The 17,812-nt window shown below is 40.9% G+C and overlaps 1 protein-coding gene across 6 annotated transcripts in view; it reads left to right on the top strand.

Annotated features, from left to right (window-relative positions):
- Positions 1-17,812, top strand: part of CTNNA2 (catenin alpha 2) — a 1,322,067-nt gene that overhangs the window by 512,599 nt on the left and 791,656 nt on the right. For all 6 annotated transcript variants that reach the window (XM_021925274.2, XM_021925278.2, XM_021925277.2 and 3 more), the window contains exon 4: positions 10,556-10,722. In XM_021925274.2, coding sequence (XP_021780966.1) covers positions 10,556-10,722 — 167 coding nt within the window. The remainder of the gene's footprint in view (positions 1-10,555; positions 10,723-17,812) is intronic.

The following is a 17,812-nucleotide window of genomic DNA, read 5'->3' on the forward strand; positions in this document are numbered from 1 at the left end:
CTCAGGAGGGTGAGGCAAGAGAATTGCTTGAACCCGGGAGGCGGAGGTTGCAGTGAGCCGAGATCATGCCACTGCACTCCAGCCAGGGTGACAGAGTGAGACTCCATCTCAAAGAAAAAGAAAAAAGAAAAAAAAAAGCTAGCACAAATTGGAATGGTTTCCTAGAAAGACAAAGTGTTTTTTGTCCTAGAGGTCACACCTGTTTCGCATGTTAAAATTTCATCTGCATGATGTCCTCCAAGGTATTGTTAAATTCTGGAATTTGGACATTAAATCCATCCTCTATACTCTGCATTTCCTTTTACAGTATCTTAAGGAGCATGAGGAAATCAAGATGTCCTCTACATATGCATGCCGAGATGTTGAACCTGAATGCTGCCATCTCTTTGATTCAGAATTAGATGCTAGCATGTTTGATGCTCATGCTATCTCTGCTTGTCCAATCTAGATGGAAGTTGTGGCATTGATTCATGTTTTCCTTATAACATTAGAAGGTTTTTGAAGTCACACTTCAACTACCAAGTACTGTAGCAGGGTACTGACATTTCAGTATGTTTTGATTTGTGTCATGGTTGTAGGAGAATACAGGTACTGATCAATAGAAACATTTATTGACTTAAGAATATAAATTAGTCAGCAGCATGCTTTTTATAGAGAGACTTGACTTACATATTGAAATTTGGGGTTTATAGAAAAATTAATTTATTGGCTGCTTATATGCTTTACAAGATAACTTACAATAGGTTTTCTTTAGTATATATTTGATATAGTGTCCTTATTTCAGAAACATATGTATTGCACAATGAAATTTACATTCCATCAATTTATTTTCTCTTTATGTGTAAAAATATTGAACAAAATTGAGTTCACTATTGGTCCTCTATATGCCATTTTTCTCTTAAGCTTAGATCATCACTGTTTAACATTTCCTAATTTATGGTCTTCTCTTGCATTCAAGGCCAAAACAATAATCACCTTTTTATGGAATGTGGCTATTGCTACATTTAACAGGTCTTTGTAAGGGTCTCATTTTTGAAGTATGCCATATTGCGGCTTCATAATCTTTCTGGCTACAGCAATGTAAAATTACCCTACACCCTCTCCTCCCAACCCAGGAAAAGGCTACAGCTGAAATAATTAAAATCCATACGGTTAATGATCTGTGCCTTCTGCAAGGTGGCGCATTACTGTGTCTAACGATGTTTAATAGCTCATAACATTCAATACACTTAATCATTAGTTACTGACATTTCTAGTACTTTTGCATACTGGACATATCTCGATAGGGCAAAAATTACACTGGAAAAGACTCAATTATCTACCTTGCGAAAGAACACTGACCAAAGGAGAACATGCATTTGTCTTTGGAGCTGCTCTTGCCACTGAATTAGGGCTGTAACAGAGCCATGTGTCTATAGTGGGATTTTGTTAGGTGAGGAAAGTTTGATTTGCTGGTGTCACATTGGGCTTTGCTGGCCTCTCAGCAACAATGGGACTGAGACCAAAGTCCCTGACTGGGATGCCAGGAGACAGGGATGCTGACCCCCACCAACCACCTGAGCTGGGTACTTGGGCTTCTGTGTCTTTATGTGTAAGATGAGAAAGAGGTGCTGAATGATGCCTGAGGGGATTCCATGCAGACCTGAAATTCTCCAGTCTCAACAACACTTCAGAGGTAGTGGCCCCATCAGACTGCTATCATTTTGGACCTAATTTATTGTTTTCTTGAGTTTTTGGAAAAACTAAAGAATCATAAAGATACCATGGAGCCCACTACCCTTGGTAGAATGACAAAGTGATAGGCAGCCTTCTCATTTTATAATATTTACATAGTTTTGGTATGGCTTGCATGATAGGATATTTTTTTGAATAAGCAGATAAGGCTTTCTTCTGAATACTGCTTATTTAGGCCAAATATTATCTTGTTTTTTGATAACAGGCCCTGAATAGTACCAAGCATTGCTGTAACTGCTTAGTGCTTCAAGTGTCCACAGGAGGTAGCTTATATTAATGCAGATTCTGCTTGAGAAAAGACAGGACTTCATCATCCCTGAGCCTTAGAGAAAGATTCTGATTGTTGATTGTTGACCTTTTCCCCAATCACAGATTTGAGTCACAGCCACCCTGGGGTGAAATGCATGCATAGCTCTCTCACATTCTTGATAGTTTCCAAAAAAGTGTTAAGACTTTTTCCTTCTTGCTAGCAAAGGCCTATGTGGGCAAAACAGAGGAGAAGCAAAGGAATTACTCCTTTCGCAAGCACTTTCCTTTAGGAAATGTTTTGGTTTCCTTGCTATTTCCTGAACTTACAAATCCAACTAAAAAGTTCAAACATGAAAAAAAAAAAAAAAAAGAAGAAAATATTTCAATTATTTTATTGTAGAGTGTATAGCATCTGGGATTTCATTGGCCTTTTCTCCCTGCTTCAGTATGAATTCAACGTGGTTCAAAATGTAAAGTGCCAGGCAGGCCTTCCTTTCCTCCTCCCGATAGCATTCCTTGAGGGAATATACCTTGTCAATTGATGTAAGGTATTATGATTAAAGAAATTAATGTGCTACAATTATGATTTCTACACTGACCAAGCTTACAGGCCAAGGAAGGAGGGAAAACTCAAATGCAAACCTGCACAGACAGTCACAAATCATCCCTAACGTGACAATAAGGAGTAGGGGGTGGGCTGGGAATAATTGGAGAATTGTCTTTGTTTAGGTCCTTGTTCCTTCCCTTCCTGCCTCCTACTCTCCCTTCCTCCATCCTTCCCTCTCTCCCTTCCTTTCTTCCTTCATCCCTACCTCGCTTCCTCTGTATCTCTCTCCCTCCGTTTCTCCCTCCCTCCCTTTCTCCTTCCCTCCCTTTCTCCTTCCTCCCTCCCTCCCTCTCTCCCTCTCTCCCTCTCTTTCTCCTTCCTCCCTCCCTCCCTCTCTTTCTTCCTTCATCCCTCCCTCCCTCTGTTTCTCCCTCCCTTTCTCCTTCCATCCCTTCCTCCCTCTCTCCCTCTCTCCCAACCTTCCTTCCTTTCTTTCTCCCTTCCTTGCTTCCTTCCTTCCTATACTCTGTAAACTGAATAACACAATTTACTAGTCTTCACCTCCTAGTCCAGGTGCAGACAGACATATGTAAACAAATAATTTTCACACAGTAAACAGGATGTTAAAATAAAGATATTTCTAAAGCACTGTTTTTAAGAGGATAGACTGCAGAGCCAGACAGATTTTGAATGCCTACTTCAGCACTTACCATCTGTTTGACCTTGGGCAAATAATCTTAATAATCTTCCTTTTCTGTGTTCAGTTTCTTCAGATAGAAAGGGTGACAATGAGAACACTTCCTTCATCAGATTCTGTTCAGCAGTAAGAGCTGATACAGGTTAAGCTCTCTGAACAGAACTTGGCACATTGTGAGCTCTTAAAAAGACAGCTGTTCTTACTATAGATGAAGGAGTTACATGCTAAAATATTAAGTCCAGATAGATAGAGTCTAATAAGATCCTCAAGTGGAAGGAATCTTGGGCCACCCTGCAGCGCTACCCCCTTGCTGCTGGAACCATCCCAGAAGAAGACATTCCTATGTTTGCAAATGTAGTTAGCGCAGAGGCCATCAGCCACATCAATACCTGCTTACCTCATCTTTTCAACACGTTGCCCAACTCTGCATGATTGTTATCAAAGCACCACTCACTTATTTCTTCCAAGAAAAGGAGCCAAGAGTCATGATGTAATGCACGAAGATCTTCTGTGGTGACCTTGTAACTTCTGTGGTGCTGTCCACCTTGGCCATTCACTTAAGTTTGTTTTGTCTCAAATGAAGATAAATATTTTCCCACCTTGCTTTGAAAATTAGCTAACCAGACCTGTAAGTCGTTTTCAAGTATTACATTGCCTTACAGACTACACAAAATAATCAAAACGATAAAATGTTCTGAAGTTGGACACTGTTGACTGAATTACCATTTTAAGATTTGGTTATGTATTTTCCTTCACAGTCTCTGTAAGTGTGTCAGCTCAATCCGGATACACAGTTTGAGTTACAGAACTGGCTAAGGCTTTGGGAACCTGTGATCAGGTTCCCTCACTAATGTTGCTTCCCTCTCTAAAAACATGCTTTAGTTTCTGCATTGCTCTACAGGATCCATTTTTCAGAATCTTTTAAGATCTGTACTTCATGGAAAATACATGTGAAAAAGGTCGTTAGGCAGGTGTTGGTTATCGTGAAAAGCGAACAAACTGTGGTTAAGAGGTTTGAAATGTTTGCCCTTTTCCTCATCTTTTTTTTTTTTTTTTTTTTTTTGAGACAGAGTCTCACTCTGTCACCCAGGCTGGAGTGCAGTGGTGTGATCTCTGCTCACTGCAACTGATGCCTCCCAGACTCAAGCGATTCTCCTGTCTCAGCCTCCTGAGTAGCTGGGATTACAGGTGCCCATCACCACGACTGGCTAATTTTTGTTTTTTTAGTAGAGATGGGGTTTCACCGTGTTGACCAGACTGGTATTGAACTCCTGACCTCAAATGATCTGCCCGCCTCAGCCTCTCAAAGTGCTGGGATTACAGCCACCACACCAGGACTTCTCTCATCTTTTCTAAGAATTCTGTAATACAGGGAGAAATATTTAAAAAAAATGAACTATCCGTATATGCTGGGTAATTTATGTAATTAGATAAAGGAGAATTATGCATTTACACAAAAGATATGCAGTTGTAGCTATTATATGTGAAAACTGCTGGTTAAAAATAGAGGCATACAGAACTTTCTAGAAGTTAGCTTGTCAGATATTGTCCTTGGTTATTAAGATGTAAATGCTCTTTTGGCTTCTTTTAATTGTATTTTATTAGTTCTCTTAAGGACCACATATTTATTTTATAGCAAAAATGTTGACAATGTAAATTATCATGCAAGGTATAGGAAATACATTGAAATTCCTTTCCCTACATGGCTTTTCATGTCTTAATCTGCTCTTATTCTGGCTGTTTCATTACATTTGCTCTGTGGTTTGCCTTTTTCTTCATTTTCATTCTCACACTAGTTTCAGTTTTCATCATTTGATTCCAGGGAGTAAGTCCAGTGCTTGCCATTGCTGAAAGAGTGAAAAGAAAAGTTTTTTTGTTTGTTTTGTTTTGAGATGGAGTTTAACTTTTTTGAGACACAGTCTTGCTCTGTCACCAGGCTGGAGTGCAGTGGCACAATCTCGGCTCACTGCAACCTCTGCCTCCCCGGTTCAAGCGATTCTCCTGCCTCAGCCTCCCAAGTAGCTGGGACTACAGGTGCACACCTCCACGCCCAGCTAATTTTTGTATTTTTAGTAGAGACAGGGTTTCACCATATTGGTGAGGATGGTCTCGATCTCTTGACCTCATGATCCACCCGCCTCAGCTGCCCAAAGTGTTGGGATTACAGGTGTGAGCCACTGTGCCCAGCCAGAGTTTCACCCTTGTTGCCCAGGCTGAGTGCAATGGTGAAATCTCGGCTCACTGCAACCTCTACTTCCTAGATTCAAGCAATTCTTCTGCCTCAGCCTCCCTAGTAGCTGGGACTATAGGCACCTGCCACCACGCCCGGCTAATTTTTTGTATTTTCAGTAGAGACATGCTCTACAGGAAGTAGAGGTTGCAGACTAGTCTCGAACTCCTGACCTCAAGTGATCCACCCACCTCGGCCTCCTAAAGTGCTGGGATTACAGGCGTGAGCCACTGCACCTTGTTTTGTTTTTTTGAGACAGGTCTCACTCAGTCACACAAACTGGAGTGCAGTGGTGCAATGATAGCTTACTGCAGCCTCAAACTCCTGTGCTTAAGCCGTCCTCCTGCCTCAGCCTCTAGAGTAGCAGGGACTGCTCTGGCAATTTGATTGTTTAAATTTTTTGTGGAGATAGGGTCTCACTGTGTTGACCAGGCTGGATAAAAAAGATGAGTCAAATCCTCTTCAGCCTCTAAAATCATCAACAATTCTGAGGTTTTCATCTTCTTCACCTAGCACTCTCTGAATCTTGCTTTTCACCACACCTTTTTCCTTACTTCTCACAGTTTTTCAGCAGTTCAGTTGCCAAGCATTTAGAGTGCTGACCTTACATGCAGGCCTCTCCTTCAAGGAATGAGGCACAGGATATTTGTGCCATTTTGGTTCATGACCTGATTCCTACCTGACTTTTTTATTCCTAAGGCTCTATCTTCCACATGCCATACTTTTCTTTTCTCCTTCTTTTTTTTTTTTTTTTTTGTGAGATGGAGTTTTGCTCTTGTTGCCCAGGCTGGAGTGCAGTGGCATGATCTCGGCTCACTGCAACCTCCGCCTCCCAGGTTCAAGCGATTCTCCTGCCTCAGCCTCCTGAGTAGCTGGGATTACAGGCATGCGCCACTACCCCCGGCTAATTTTGTATTTTTAGTAGAGATGGGGTTTCTCCATGTTGGTCAGGCTGGTCTTGAACTCCTAGCCTCAGGTCATCCACCCACCTTGGCCTTCCAAAGTGCTGGGATTACAGGCGTGAGTCACCATGCCCGGCCCATGCCATCTTTTTCTTGTATTTATTATTACTGGCCTGCATCATTCCACATTTGAATTGATCTTACCTCAACCTGATGCACAATTATGTATTCATCCGAATGCCTTCAGGGTAGCCTAGGAACCAGAATAAGCACTGATTTAAAAGCCAAGCACCATTTCTTTGTATATATTCTATCTTCAAGCAGTAAGTACTTTTATTGAGCATATATTGTCTTGCTTCTAAGGAAGAAGCACAAGAAGCGAAACCAACCAAAACATACACTTTTAAACCTGTAACCAGGAGTTCACCAACTCTTCTTACCCCATTTTGGAGGCTTGAAGTGGTCGTGATAGTAGTGGTATTAATGAATAAAGATTACCCTTTATGGGTAAGGCCCTATGTTGGGCGTTTGAATGCATCATCTCTAATTTTAACTCTCATGGCAGTCTGTGAGGCAGCTATCATTATTTTCCCTGTCATTTCACAGTTGACCAGACTGAAACACAAAGGTTGAATAAGCACTAGCTCACATATTTGGTAATAGTTGGGGTGGAGTCGAGATCTGAACCCAGGTCAATGTGACTTTGTTTATCCTTTTTCATCCTCGAGTTAATACATGTAAAGCTTTTAGAACAATACTTATATAATAAGCCTTTATATAGAAGCACTACATACATGTTAAAATTGTTATTTTCCCTGGGTCCCTTATTTGGTAATGTTAATTTTTCTTCTCTTCAGCAGGTAGTAGTGGCTTGAGGACATCAAAGGCTTTACTGTAGAAATGCTGCTCTGAGTTAGATCTATAATCAAGTACATGGGATTGAACAAGAATGTATATAAAAGGAGCAGGCAGATCTCTTGTACCCTCTCTTCACTTCCCTCTTACACATGCATGCTATTTCTTAGCGAAATATTTCAATCTTATAGAAAAAGCACTTTTCTCTACATTCCTGGGAAAGTAAGCTAATTTTATCCTGATAAACTTGCCTATCAGTTTGCTTCAGTAATCTTAAAGCTGCAGGAACATAAGACGTATTAAAATTATAGCTGATTTGAGGTTGCCTTTCCTTTGGAATCCTTAACAACGTGAAATCATTTGTATCTGCTTAAAATGAGCTTTTAGTTTAATTTACATTGAATGAAATCATCTTCTATTTATCTTAGAATAATCTCAGAATTTAGTATGAGTTTTCCATCCAGAAAGGCAGATGGCGTTTTCAAACGTGGGTCTCTCTCTCTCTCTCTTTCTCTCTCTCTTTCTTTCTCTCTCTCTCTCTGTCTGTCTCTTCCCTGTCTGTCTCTTCCCTGTCTCCCTCTCATGGACATCTGCTGAGCCACTCTTGGGGTGCCTGCTGTGGGCCTCAGGTTGATTAGCTCCACCTAGGAGCTCTGCACTGACACGTGTCACCCATCAGCTTTGAAGCAGTATTGCTGACCAGATGGTTGGCATCTGCATGAAGTGCCAGTGCTTCTGCCAGATGCCTGTTGGTGCTGCTAAGACAGATGGAAGGAGTCCTTCCGGGCCCTCCAGAGCCCCTCGTTCTGGCAAGACCTGTCTTCTGGAATGATGTTGGTTCATTCCGAATGTTCAATCTCAACTTGAAAATATATTGGATTAGGCATGGTTCCTCAAGTAATGCACAAGCTCCACCTGCAGGGAAGGGGTGTGACTGGCCTCTCCTCCTGGGGCTGTCTGTTCTGCCAATAGCCCTACCTGAGTGACCTACTCGTAGCCATGCTAGGACTCATACTGATTTAACCTGCAGGAACTGGGATCAACCATGTAGCTACCTGGGTTCATGTGCAGAATAAATCTCCCTTTCCCTTGAATAAGTGGATCTATTTCAACAGTAACTGACTTATCTATTAGTATCTTACACAAATTTGTCTAGCTCTACTTGTGGTGCGTTTCTCAATAGTTTGTTGGATTTACCTTGATGTATAATGTTCTTTCTACCTCCACTGTATAAAGTGGGGGAAAGGTGGCTTTCTTCCCCCCACCACACAGGTATTTGCCAATGACTCTTTTTATTTATGAGGAGGAGGGGCAAGAGGAGGAGATGTGTGTAACCCTGTGGCAAGGATGGGACACTTGGATTGAGCTCTGGGACAATACATCTTGAAAATTCATCACTGTGCCACTAGAGTAATGAACTTTTAAGTTTCTCCCATGTTGTTGTTATATATCAAACTATTTGTTTGTGCCTAGGAAAAGACTTAAGCTGGTTAGCAATATAAAATGCTTATTGTAGATGGTAGCCTCTTTAAAAAATCCAACAGTGCAATATATTTCCTTATACGCCCACATTCCCAAGTATAAAAAGTATCACTGTGAGTTTTTAAATAACTATCACACTAGCTGAGAGAATTACTTTATATTCTGATTGGCCTATAAAATGGTAAGAGGTGATTTTTATTTTTTCTTATAACTTAGGATTAATTACAAGATGCACAGACTTTCCACGCTATCATTGGCTTTATTTAAATGAGGTAGATTTTGCTTAGTGAGTAGTAATCATTACTGTAAAAATTGAATAAATTGTTTGATCTTGAGTTAAAAAATCTGTCATATTAACTGTTTGTTCTTCAAGTTTATTGACGCTTTTATACCCCTGTGTATACTCTGCTATATGAAGCTCCATTTGTGCTTTCTCGCAGTTTTCACTCCCCAAAGTGGATATTCACACACTGATTGGTTATCAGTCTCAATCATTGTTAATTACCTCTTTGTTTCCCACTCCAGGGTCCCTTGGTGCAAATATATACCTGACTCTGGTACTGTGTCAGCCCTCATCATCAGCTTGAACCTTTTGTCTGGTCTTCACATCTAATCAGCCCTTAGATTGGTTGGTTGCGTCACACAGATGCATTTTGTACTCCCTTCCTCTCCCATCTCCTTGGTCCAGATCTCACTACTGCTCTCTCAGACTAAAACTGCATTTACCCTGTTAACTGATTTCTCTGTCCTGGTCTTCTTCCCCTCCAGTTTATTTTATGTAATATGACTAAAATAATCTTCTAAAAATAAAAATCTATTACTATAACTTCCCACCCTGCTGAAGGTACAGTCCAAACCTCTTACATGGTGTTCCAGGCATTACTGCCTTTCTCCAGCTCCCTTCCTGGTGGGGCCTTCCAGAGAACTGCAGGTCTCTGTACTCAGCACGGGGCTCCAGGCTTCAGAGCCCACAGAGTGTTCATGCTGCCTGACATCCCCTCCCCACCTTTGTTTTCCTGGTGAACACCTCTTTCTTTTCGCATCCCATTAAAATGGACAACTTCCCCCCAGTCTCCCACTAAATGAGCAAATATTTCTCCTCTCTCCATTGCCTGCATTCTTAATCTTGTCTCTTGTGGCACTTAATTACTGTATTCTGATTATGTGTCGACATACCTGTTCACTCGTGAGACTGTGAACTCCTTGTGCCTGGATGTTCTTAGTCAACTTTGTAATCCCAGAGCCTAGTACATAATTTGACACAAGTGTGTATTTAGTAAACATTTGTTTAATTGGTTCAGTTCTCTTCTAATTGTTCTCTATATTGGCAAACAGGTTACTAAGAGGATTAGAAGATTGGATCTTGGGTGCCTCTATGAGGTGTTCTTGTCTGATTAGCTCAATTAAGAGTACAGTGTTAATGAGGCCAAGGTCTTAACTTTCAATTCTCTGTGGAACAATTAACTTTGTACCTCAACTGTCAGTAACTTCAGTGAGTTGCATGGTAAGTTGCCTGGTATCATTGGTTCCAAGGCAAATGCGGAGAGAGGATGATTAAGCTCAAGGCAAATCCATCTCAACTATTAGACAAATGGAATTAAATATATTCCTTATTGATGTCAAAAGCATGACTTCATACTTCAGTGTGAAATGAGCACCTTGTTTGGTACACAGCACTTATCCACATGTACTGATGTACTTGACTCAAAGGGCTCTTTGCTGCAATAGAGGTGGCAGAAATACCACCTGGTCATCAGAGTTTTGCAATTAAAACAGTAATTGTCCATTCCCAGATCTTTAGGATGGCCAGCCTCTAAGCTTCTTGTCTACCCACCTGCCTCTCCGTGTCTGTCTTCCAGGTGAGACGATGCGCATCGCCTCCTCCGAGTTTGCTGATGACCCATGCTCGTCGGTAAAGCGCGGCACCATGGTGCGGGCGGCAAGGGCTTTGCTCTCCGCGGTGACACGCTTACTCATCCTGGCGGACATGGCAGATGTCATGAGACTTTTATCCCATCTGAAAATTGTACGTATGTAGAACTTATCAAAACTTTCTTTATGTGAGTGGCAATCTTGACCATGTGTATTACGTCTCTGGCCTCTACTCTAGATGTTTCATTGCTCACCAGATCACTTCGTTACCTACCCATGTGGCGCCCACCCCCAACTTTTTCGAATAATAAAATTATATTCAATAATATATTCAAAGAGTTTTGTAAGACTCACTTGAATTATTATTTTTTTCCTAAAAGCTGAGAGTTTAGATTTCTCCTTACTTCCTGGAGTGTGTAACAGTACATTCTTTAGGCTACAGAGGCTAGATGGGGTGGACCTGCCTTTGTCCTGTCTCAAGATTCAGAGCAATGTTGTTCCATGTGATAGTTCAGGTTGGGGTCAGCTCTGCTGAGTAGCTGACCACCTGTGCCCAGCTTACTGTGGATTACATGTTGAATATATTTTGCTATCTACTCTAGCCTTGCTCTCCTGTAGATATATGGAGTTTGAACCGTATATTGGCAATGAAAAGGGGCCCCATCCACATTTCCCATGGCTAAAGTCAATCTGGTTTCACCAAGCCTGGCATCTAAAAATATCTGGATTGGTTCTCTGGGTGGACACATGCTTATCCCACTAACCCATAGAACACCATTATATGTGCCTTGCTTTTCATGGTTTCTTTTAATTCTTTTGTTTCCTAATAGAAGTGAAGCCCTGCTCTCATCACAAATTTTAATGGAATAGTGATTAAGGCTACCTCCCCAGTCCTTAACTACTGGTCCTTTTTCTGTTTTCCTATTTGCTGATTGGTATCTAGTTGCAACAAGGATGGTTCAACACTTTAACAAAGATGATGTAACTTAGCTGCTTGGCAATATGGCCTCTGCTTAGAGAATCCCTATACCATACCCTCATTGAAATATGATTCCTGAACAATTGGCACCAACTCTGGACTGATTGCAGGGTCCTTAGATGATGAGATGCAAGCCACATTTTCCTTTTTGGAGAACCAACCAATTGCTTGTTGGTTCCCCTACTGTCCTGGGCATTCCTGGATTATCATGTTTCCTATCAGCCAATCTTCCTGTCTTATTTTCTTTATCAGTGAAAGCAGGTTATGAGGAGGGGCCAGGGGAGATAGGAAATGAATAACGAGAGCCTGTTCTCACCTCACCATTGAGCTCAGGTTTGTTCAGTAGGAGGAATCACCAAGAAATTACTTAAATCATAACTATTCTCTGTCAAAAAACCTTGGGTAGGATCTTCTACACAAGCTGGCCCCAATAAAGTAGCCAAGATTTCCAAGTTTTATATAAATTCTGGAAACATATGAAAGGCCTCAAATTCCAACACCTACAGTCTGAGTTCCGAGGTCATAGACATAAAGGAAGCATATCTCTTTATGGCTTGTATACAGGTTCCTGAGGAGCAAGGGACACCAAGAAACTGCGTGGAAGTTTTGTTTGTTTGTTCGTTTTGTTTTTTCTTAGGAATTTTTCAGGGAATGGGTTCTGCAAAGCCAGGAAAGGCTCTTGAAATTGGATGAGGTGAGCAGTTTGAGGAGAGACTTTACCTATTTCAGAGGCTGTTGAAGGGCAGTACAGTACTATAATTAACTATTTAGCTGCTGGAGTCAGACTAACTGGGTTTAATCTTGGTTTGGTATCACTTACCATCTGTGTGGCAACCTACCAGGTAAATCTGAGATATCTCATCTGTTAAAGTGGGGCTAATGGCAGTGCAGCCTTCAGGGTGGTGGGGAGGTTTGAATGGGGATGATTCCTATGAAGCACTTATCCCAGAGAATGGCACAAAGTGAGTGTCCCGTCAATGGCAGCTGAGTAGGGAGTGTAAGATCACTGGAACCACTTGTAGGCTGCCATACTGGCTGCCGTTCCTCCAGCCCATCTCTGTTATATGCATCTTTTCAGTTACACAAAACTTACTTCTCAAGCATGTTGGAAGAAAGGTTTTGTTATCTTTCCCTTACAGCCTAGTTAGTCTTCAAAGGCAATATTTTAAGATAAGTCTTTCCACAGAAGGACAATCTTCCTTTACCCCAGCAAGGAAATAATAGGACTGAACCTAAAAAAATTAACCTTCCATCTCACATGTCATTGTTTGCTGTGCTGTGGAAGGCCCTGTCAGCAACTGTCAGGGAGTGATGATGGGCTGAATATCCTTGCTGAACTGCCTACACTCCACACTCGAAAAGAGTGATAAATCCAGGGCGATGACGCCACGTGTGGTACCAGTTGCCTCCTGAAGTCCTGCCTCTCAGCCCACCTGTTTTGACCAGTGCCGTTGGCTCATCAGATCACAGAAGCCTAATGTAATGGGGAATCAATTGCAATCTCTTCTCCACAGAGCCGAGTAAGGGAAGTTAAAAAAAAAAGATTTAGCACAAAATCATGGAAAGGTCAACCTGGCAATATTAAGTAGTCCTGTCAGACTGTCAGTAGTAAAATTAAAAATGATTGTAGACTAAATAACACATTTGTTCTACTTAGAGCGCAGCGTCTATAGCAAACAGCTGTGGTGGAATGTTGCTATCTTGTGGAGCAAATGAGGAACTACAGTTCCTGGTGCTGTCAGGTGTTTTCTCTCATGAGCTCTTACCCCTACCCACCGCCCGCCCCCCGCCAAAAAAAAGAGTATGTCAGTAATTCATTGCAAACAAACGTAGCACATAGTTCTACTCAGTAGTATGTCAGTTCTTTTGCGCAGAAGCGTATCTTCTCAAGACTGATAAAGAAATGTATTGTCTGCAAGCTTTTATTTATTTGTTTTTCTGTAACGCAGGATGAAGAACATATCAAATATCTTTACGTGTTTTGATGAAGCAAGTTAGAAAACATTTACACCTTTCTCAAGGATTTTTTAAATAAACAATGAGTTTCTTTACCACCTGGATGGTAAAACATAGATGAGAAAGAAAAGAGTGACGGTTGGTTTCTCATAAGAGTAAAGTAGTGACTCTGGTTTTCTAGTAGGGTTCAGATTGAGTAATACCCTGTAGTGAGACTACAGCCTCCTGCTGTGTTAACTGCTACATATCTCTTTTACCTTTAAGTGTTACACAGAATATTCTACTTTTTATCTTTTTATCTTTTAGGCCATATGTCAAAGTTTTATTTGCATTCTTTCCAGATGTTAATTTTTCTCATCTCTGAGTAACTTGGAGGAACATGGAGAGAATTACCTTTTTTCGCAGCAACTTATATTCATGTTTTTTCATTAGCAGTTCGGTAGGTTGATGAAGAATAGTCACTTAAGTAATCATGGGCAAATGTTGTTCAGCCTCTCAAAATGAGTGACGGATTAGGAGCCCTGCCAAGGTCATGTGGCTTGGCAGTGTGTAGGTCTCTGCATTTTGCTACTTGACAATTATGTTTAGAAACTTAAATGTATATGGCTACTGAGAAGTTCTTCTCAGATAACACATAGATATCTTAGTGCTCAAGTTATACTACTTGTTTGCTACTTGTGCTATCATGCAAGTATTTGTGGTACTTTAATATTGAGTTCTCTTTGAGTATATTATACTAAAGATTCACATGACTGCAAAAGGCTTTTGCTGCTGCTGTTATTTTAAATTTAGGAGGATAGTGATAGAACAGTAGGTGACTTAGAGTTCTAGTGCCCACTTAGCACCCAAGGGAGAATTTAATGCTCCTGAGTAAAGCTAAAGTAATCATTTACATTTCAAACATCAATTAAAAATACTGAATTATAATCAATTTTATTGTTGAGGCTGCTGGCAAATGATTTCCTAGCCAGATACCTGGAATATCCTGCAATCAGTTCACATTGTCAGTGTGTTAATTTGATATGTGGCATCCTGGAATTTTAAAGGAACGCTGCATGTCAATCAGTGATCATGAAGAGGGACATTTATTTTCCCCGGGCTCTGAACTAATGTAATCAGATTATATTGTCAATTATTAGCATGAGCGATAGCATAACACATAAACTCATCTAGATGTGTATGTCAGAGAAAACAATCACCTTCTTTCTATCCTCAGGCTAGATCCTGGGATAATGATGTTCTTCAATATTTGATAATTTCTCTCTAGAAAATGGAATAGCAAGATAGAAAATAGCAACCCTTAGCTTCTCAAGAAGTCAAGTTTCCTTAGTGGCTACCAGAGGTCAAATATATTGCTGCTGTTCTAATGTGGTGGGCGGAGGGGGGCATTGGTGAGACATGATGATCTTAACATTAACTGTCACTTTGTGAGTTTAGCATCAGATAGCTTCATGCAACCTCAGTAGTGTATTATTTCTCAAGTCTGCTGTTTAGTCCTGAAGTTCTAATGTGGCTCTTGTGTTTGAATAACAACAGTCAATTGGTATTATAAAATAGCCTTGTCTCTCATTATAAATGGAGAAAATATGGCCCAGGTTTTTAGCATATCTTTTCTGTCATAGCTATCATGATATTAGCTTCATGCAGCTGCATTGTTCATAATTTATTTATTTATTCAATTATACATTTAAGAACTACTTATTAGGTGCTGACCATAGGCAAAACACTGTGCCAAGATGTATTACTTCAAGGGTGAATAAGACTAGGCTCCTGCCTTCAAAACCTTACAGGCTACTGGGGAGACATTAGGACATTAGCATAGAGTGCAATGCATGTTAGGAAAGGGTGCATATTGCTGTAGTCTCACCCAGAAGGAACATATAATTATGGTGCTTTCTTTCGTAAATAACAGAAAACCTAATTCTACCTAGTTTTTGGAAAAGGGAGTATTTTGGCTCACCAAATTAAAAGTCCAGAGGTAACAGCTTCAGGCAAAGCTTGATCAAGGTGCAAAAGCATGACAAAGACCAGGTTTTTCTTTCTTTGTCCTCCTCACTGAGGACTCTGTTCTCTGTAGCCCCTTATAGGGGGCTTCATAGTCTCAAAGCACTTGCCAACCGTTTTGAATGTTGCATGATCTTAGACTAAAGATAGCACAAAAGAGGAAATTCTCTTTCCTGATAGCTCTAAAAAAAAAAAGTTCTACAATCTTATTAGGCACAGTTGATCTCTCAGTCATGTGCATATCTCTGAGTTAATTATTTAGACTATTTCTTAGTTAACATGGTCAGGACTCCTGCTGTTTGCTCACCCCAAGCTAGAAATGGGATCAGTTTAACCATATTGTATTGCTGCACAATTTAGGATAATATGAGAAAGGATGATGTGGTTGGGAGAGGGAGGTCTCAAGATTGGGTCTCATTGAACTAAATGAGGTTTGCCTCTCCTCGAACCTATGGCTGGGCCTAGATTCAATAAGTCAGAGTCTCAAGTCCAACCTGGGGGCTGAAAGTTGGGGATAACTGGAAAGAGTTGGCCCCATCGAAGAGTTGGGGGATGAATCATTCTGTCCAATGATGAGAACACAACCACGCAGTCATTTAAACAGGGAACATTTAAATAATTCTTAACTCTAATAGCAGTTTGTAATAACAAGGGATTAGCTTATAAGAAATGACGAGAACGCTAAGGACTATGGGAATGGCAGATATGAGGAGACGCTGCTACCCCTGGGGCTGGCATAGGGCAGTCTAGGGAGGACCCCACCCTACCAAGCCTGAGATGCAGTTGTTGTTGGAGGGTGTGGCCTTTTGTCACTTGATGACAAAGGAGTCACTAAGGTGCCACACAGTATAATGGAGCTTGCTAGAAATCTGCCCTTTGAATTGCTGAGGAAAGCTGCTCATGGAAGGGTGTCTCACTGGAGGCATTCTGCTACAGAATTGCCCAGCGGGGCATACTGAGGGGAAGCTGCTGGCCGCCTCGTGCTGGAGAAGCTTCCCCTGCTGCAGGAGCCTGTTGAAGGAGCACACCAGAACCAGGAACCAAACCCTTTCCTCTGGCAGCATCTACGCAACACTCTCCACTGACAAAGCTTAACATCAGACCAGCTGGGAAAGGAGTAATATTTCAGGGGCCCATCTATATTTGCACAGCACAAGCAGAAAAAGGTAAATTTGGATTTAATAGCCTATGCAGGAAAAGAGCATGTTACTGAAGGAAAATAGGGTTCTATTACCATAAGAAGGGAGATAACAGATTCAGATTAGGCAACAGATTTCAACTACAGAGAGCTTTATGAAGCAAGGAAAGAATAAAGGCATGAGATTAAGAGAGGAGTCTTGGAGTGTTTGAATCACCAGTGATTCTATTGTTGAAGCATAGTGGGCAAGGTGGGGAGAGGCAATAACAAGTTAAACAGAGAGATCCAGGCTATGGAGGGTCTTGGATAACATGATAATTAGTTTGCACTCTATGTATAGATTACGGGGAGCCATTGAGTAGTGCTAAGAATTTGATTCAGCTTAGTGATTTAGAAAAGTAATTTCGGTAGCAGCATGGAGAAGGAATTAGAAGAGGGACACATAAAGAGACTATTGAAGTTATCCATGCCCGTTAATGAATGAAAAGCTGGCTAAGGCAATGGCAGTGCATATCGTGAAAAAGAGGTAGATTTTACAGATACTCAGGATATAGAGGTAGAGTGAATAGAACCTGGAGACTAATCATATGGGGCAAGGCTTTAGAAACTCATTCTTTCTGAAAAATCAATGCAGCATAGCTCAGAAATTGAGTATGGGCTCTGGAGCAAACTACCTGGGCTCAAATCCAGGCTCCTATACTTACTTGCTGTGAGACTTCTGACAGGTTATACAACTCCTCTGCTCTGATTTCAGTCTCTACTGGATAAGCATATGGGAATAAGAAAAGTATCAAATTCGAAGAGCTGTTTTTTGGGACTAAATAAGATAGATGCAAGCCATTTAGAACACTGTCTTGTATATCATAAGAACTCAGTGACACTGGGGTCTGTTTTTTGCACAAACTGAAAATAACTTCGGAAATATATAATAAACTAAATTGTACTTTGTTTAACAAGACACTTTAAACATCAGTGACGCTAGCATGTGATCGTTCTTTGCTTTTGATGAAATCATTTTTTTTCTTCCCTTGTTGACAAGGAAAAACACAATTTAATCAAGAAGACCAACGTATCCTTATGGGGCAGAAATATAAAGTATGATAATGCTGAGACACCAATGGCCATACCAGAGTATATGATTAAAAAAGTACAGTAGTTAGATGGCGG

This window comes from Papio anubis, chromosome 14, assembly GCF_008728515.1.
Source record: "Papio anubis isolate 15944 chromosome 14, Panubis1.0, whole genome shotgun sequence".
NCBI classification, from domain to species: domain Eukaryota; kingdom Metazoa; phylum Chordata; class Mammalia; order Primates; family Cercopithecidae; genus Papio; species Papio anubis.